The sequence below is a fragment of the Penaeus japonicus genome, unplaced genomic scaffold, assembly GCF_977035675.1.
Source record: "Penaeus japonicus unplaced genomic scaffold, GWHDUDI00000001_assembly GWHDUDI00000036, whole genome shotgun sequence".
Taxonomy (NCBI): domain Eukaryota; kingdom Metazoa; phylum Arthropoda; class Malacostraca; order Decapoda; family Penaeidae; genus Penaeus; species Penaeus japonicus.
Window position 1 is genome coordinate 12,292,390 of NW_028234438.1, and position 5,000 is coordinate 12,297,389.

General features: G+C 35.9%; 1 protein-coding gene across 2 annotated transcripts in view; it reads right to left on the reverse strand.

Moving 5' to 3' along the window:
• Nucleotides 1-5,000, reverse strand: part of LOC122248388 (uncharacterized) — a 7,342-nt gene that overhangs the window by 2,119 nt on the left and 223 nt on the right. Inside the window, exons 2-4 of one of the 2 annotated variants that reach the window (XM_086531543.1) lie at nucleotides 4,149-4,234; nucleotides 2,973-3,060; nucleotides 1-1,923 (exon numbers count right to left, since the gene is read on the reverse strand). The exon at nucleotides 1-1,923 is cut by the window's left edge and continues 2,119 nt beyond it. In XM_086531543.1, coding sequence (XP_086387669.1) covers nucleotides 1-1,793 — 1,793 coding nt within the window. In that variant the 5' untranslated portion in view covers nucleotides 1,794-1,923; nucleotides 2,973-3,060; nucleotides 4,149-4,234. The remainder of the gene's footprint in view (nucleotides 1,924-2,972; nucleotides 3,061-4,148; nucleotides 4,235-5,000) is intronic. The other variant, XM_043008396.2, reaches the window with a different exon arrangement.

Consider the following 5,000-nt stretch of genomic DNA (forward strand, 5'->3'; position numbering starts at 1 on the left):
ATGTCCATGCCAGTCTTCACGGACCCAGTATTTTCAACCCAGGGAAAAATGCTGGGATCAACACCTTCTTTCAGTGAGCACACCTTTCCTTCTCCTCGCGGTATGACATTGAAGTCCTCTTCTCGGAAGTGTCCCATGCACAGGCCCACTCGTATGGGAAACGGCAACAGAGGATCCACATCAGGGAACTTCTCATTCAGCTTTGCTTTCTCAGCCCACTCTTTCCTCCTCTCCAATGCTGGTGGGAAGTCCACAAACCTGTTGCTACAAGCTCTCAGGAAACAGCCTGGAACCATACACTCTTTCCTCCTATTCTGCTTTCGCTTTTCATAAAAAAAGTTCTTCTTTTTCCGTTTGCTCTTGCGCCACGTGCCAGGCATCATGCGCTGGCCCTTCTTCAATGGGCCACTTAAAGGCTGCACATTACTTCTGTTTTCTACTACAAAGGTGTTCCCTTTCATCTTTTTGTGACTTCTGCTTATTTTAGTTTCAAAATCCTCTTGATCCTCTTCCTTAGTTCCTTCAAAGGTCACATCAGCACCTACACCAATTATGGCTTCATTACCATCACTGCTTACATCCTGGGCATCCAACTCTGCAACGTCATTTTCCTTCTTCATCCCAACTAAACCTGAACTTGTCTCATGTGATGCAGCACCTTCTTCTATGCCATTTGACTGGCTGGGTGGACTTCTATTTACACTGTTCACAGATTTTACCACACCATCACCATCCGGTACTTTGGCCTCACCTTTAGCTGCCTCATCCCTGACATCCAGTTCATCATTACTTTTGTGGAATTTGTACAAGACTTCACCATTTACATTCTCGTTCTCACTTCTCACTTGGCTCCATTCCATGTCCAAGCAATCACTCTGCTTTTCAGAGCCCTGTCCTTCTATCACACAACCACTCATTCTGTTATACTTCTCCCAATCTATAGTTCTCTGAGCAATGTTGGCATGTACATTAGAATTAGCAGCCCAATCAGGAATACAATCATTTCCCATGTTGGTCATTAATTTCCCTGAGCTGTCACTCTCATTCATTCCACTTGCAAAATCATTTCTGTTTTCCAAAAAATGTCCAACCTGAAAAAAGCCTTCATGAGATAACTCCCTCCCTATACAATTTTCTCTTGATCCACTGTCAACTTCATAGTGTCTCATGTCTTGAGTTCTATAATCTAAACCCAACACATCCATTCCAGTTCCCAGAACATGTTTTTCTTGAAATGACTGTCCCTGAACTAATCCCTCATTCTGGACGTGTTCCCTCTCCATCGTCCGAAATTCAAAGCCTTCTCTTTGGACCTCAATTCCATTAGGATTCAGATAATCACTCGTCACCGGGACAAATGGATCTTTCGACGGGCCTAAATCCGTGGCCCTATAAGCATCTACAAGTCCATGTTTTCTGATGCTCGGCATGTCAGAAACAGCATGAATTTCTCCATGTTCTCCCACCTTCTGCTGTAGTTGTGGACATGGGGGGACACTTCCCATAAGCCTTTCTTGAATGGGATCAATTGAAACACTTCTCCTTGGTAGTTCCTTTGAGATATGCTCCTTGCTAGGGTATGAGACTGATGCAACATGTACCTCAGCTAAAATATTTCCTCTACTAGCCTCGGACATTGGACCTTCATGGAGATGCATGTTTTGTTCTATGCCTTGGCTACAGAGTGGGCTATTAATTTCCTCATTGTTGCTTATCTTTAGTATTTTTTCATCAGCCTTCTTTCCTTCTTCTTGTTTGTGGTGATCACTTGTGTTGTCCATTAAGACAAACATGGTGGACTGTTTAAGTGACAATAGTTTTTGCTGTCATTATTTTATCATTACTCTTATCCAGCTACTCATCATATAATTCTTGAGTTCTTGTGATACATTATTTGTGCAGAAAAGAATTCCATCACTCAACCTGTAAAAGATAAATAAACTCAATTACAAAATATTTAAATATTCATTTCTGATGCTCTAATATTTCCAAGAACCTGAAGCACAGAATAATGATACAATACAGTACTAGATAATCTGACATAGTTTACACACCTCTAGATAGGCTGTGCACATAGGGGAAGAGGGAAAAATTCTAAAATCAAATTAAAACAAAATCTCTCCCTTTCAGTTCTCCCTTACTTTATAATGTTATATTATAATTATCAAGAAACTATCTTATGAGGATGTAAAAGTTTTTCAAAACCCTTGTCCTAGAAATCCTGTGCATAGGTTTAGCTTCTTGTACAAAACTACAAAACAAAGGCAGTGACCTGCCCTTCAACATTTTCATTTCAATCAATGGAGAATGCCATAGACTGATTCAATATCTTTTTTCTTTTATAATGGGTATTTTTTATAAATCAGAACAGTAAAAATCACTTTACACACACAGACTGTCCATGTCTCATCTCACTCTCTTGCTAGCAGTTGAAGAACTAAACCATGGAACTAAACCATGAAAGTGCTCTTCCACATAACAAAAATGCAGCAATCACAAAAGCAGCTGCATGCAATAACAGGAAATAACTACATCAAAAGATATCAATCCAACTATGCCTAAATCATAACAAAAAAAATCATGTTAGTTCTTCAAGTGCTACGTCAATCTTTTCAATTCCTAAACACTCATTATGTCTTCACTCAATTTTAAAAATAGACAGACATGGTAACATGGTTGAAAGGAAAAGACACCACAGCCATAGCTGGAAGCCTCATGCATATAGTGAAAATATTTGGCCTTCTTACATCTCATTAAGAAATCTATTTTGCTTCCTACTTTATCCAAACATCCTCTAGAAAAAAATATCTTCCTATTTCTCCTTTCATCTTTCTACAAGCAACATCAATGCCCCATCACTTCTGAAATCTCTATAGTGATAAAAATAAAGCAATTGGAAATCCTTAGGCTTCCAAATCAAATGATCATGGACCTTATTTGCTGGCTTATAAATGGCACTTTATTCCACGCACCTCAGATGATTGAATCATCGACACCAAAGACAAGGTCATGATGTCAAGGACCCAAAGGATATGGGCTGGAAGAGGTTGTTGAATTGAGCTGTTGGCCAGTGAATACAAGTACTCAGTTTGTGCTATCAATATCATTACTAATATAGCAATACAACATAATTCATTTCAGGCAAAATGATGTCAAAATTATAGTTTCTGAAAAGGCAAAATACAGTTCTGCCTGCTGCTTTTGACTAATGCACCTCTGAGGATTTGAGTATACTCTTTCTCCAACCAAATGAAGCCTACACTACTGGTACTTTTTTCTTATTATTTTTATTCACAATGCTTCAAAGAACGAGAAATGTTCCTTGATGGACCAAGGGTAATCCTAAACATCAGTTGTCACTTGCACTCATTTGCCATGTGCCGTATTACAAAAGCATCACAGTACCTTCAAATCTTTCTCTGATTAGACTGCTAATACAAACAAAATAGCTCACTGGTATTAGAGTCAAAGACTGAGTTTGGGATACTGAAGCATTTGAAGTTTACTTCAATCACTAATCCAAAATGATTTACTGGCATCTAACATTAAAGATGACTCTCTGGATTTTTATGATTATAATTAAAACATTTACGGGGCCTATACTTTTTTCAATAATATTTTCACTGTGTAGTCTATTCATATCTTGATTTTTGTCTACTCTTTGCTATATATTAATATTCAATGAAATATTATTACTTCATTTTACTGCATTTACTGATGCATGAGCCAGAAAATGGAATTTATTTGAGGTAAAAGATATCCATCACTTTATTTCTCTCTCTCTCTCTCTCTCTCTCTCTCTCTCTCTCTCTCTCTCTCTCTCTCTCTCTCTCTCTCTCTCTCTCTCTCTCTCTCTCTCTCTCTCTCTCTCTCTCCCCCTCTCTCTCTCTTTTTCAAAAATCTTATAATTATTTTGTTTCCCTGTTCTGTACTTTAAAAAGGTCAAAGGATTTTTCCCTGAAAACAAATCATGAAAATAATTTTTAAAATAATGAAATAATATTAATAAAAATGACAGCTCACATGGTAGCCAGACCAAATCTTATCCAAGCCTTTTACAGTTTATTGCAAATCATATTTCTAATTGATATCATGCAAAATAATTTCTTTACTTTAAATATCACAAAGAACAAAGGAAATAAATTTACCTGAGAATTCCATTACAAAATCTTCCACTTTGCCTCAGCTCTTAATATCACACATCCTTGTCTGTTTCCTTTCCATGAGCGCCGTTCTGGAAAAAGCGGAGGCATGTGTAGTATTGATGCAAAATTATCGTGCACTGAATTAAAATGTTAATCAACTGAGATTAGTGTTATTCTAACTTAGAAGCCTTTCTGGAAATATATATCAACAGAAAGAAATTACATAATTATATACACTAATAGAAATGTAGTATAAATGCATATGCTCACATTAAGAGACACCTAACTAAAGAGAATAAAAATGCAAAACTTGTTAAATCATCAGTTCAACTTAAGTTAACTTCTGTCTTCTCTCAGGCTTAAAGCATTAATTATAATCTAGATTACGGTTATAAGGGACAAAGGCATTAACAATTTTTATCTTGATTCAAGAATAGTGTACAATTATTGATAGAAAAAAACGAATTACAAACAAATAAATGTATCTTTCAATACTAACATTTATATATTGTGGTATACATAAATGAATATATAAATGCTCATCTGCAAACAAAAATAATAATCAACATGTTAATCATAATTGGTTAAGGAAAAGTTGGCTACGTAAATATTCATTTGTAGTTATGTAAATCTAAATGGATTCTTTGCAAAATGAAAACATTAATGAAAACATAATGAATGAGGAAACACAACGTAACTTTTAGATTTGTTAAGAGAGAAGCATTCTTTACATGTCATTAATAGATAATTAGTACAAACTTAAACTGTTTAAAAAAAATAAATAAAACAGACTATGAACCAAGATTAATCATATTAAAAAAAAAACAATATCCGAAATACTTCATATTTAATTAC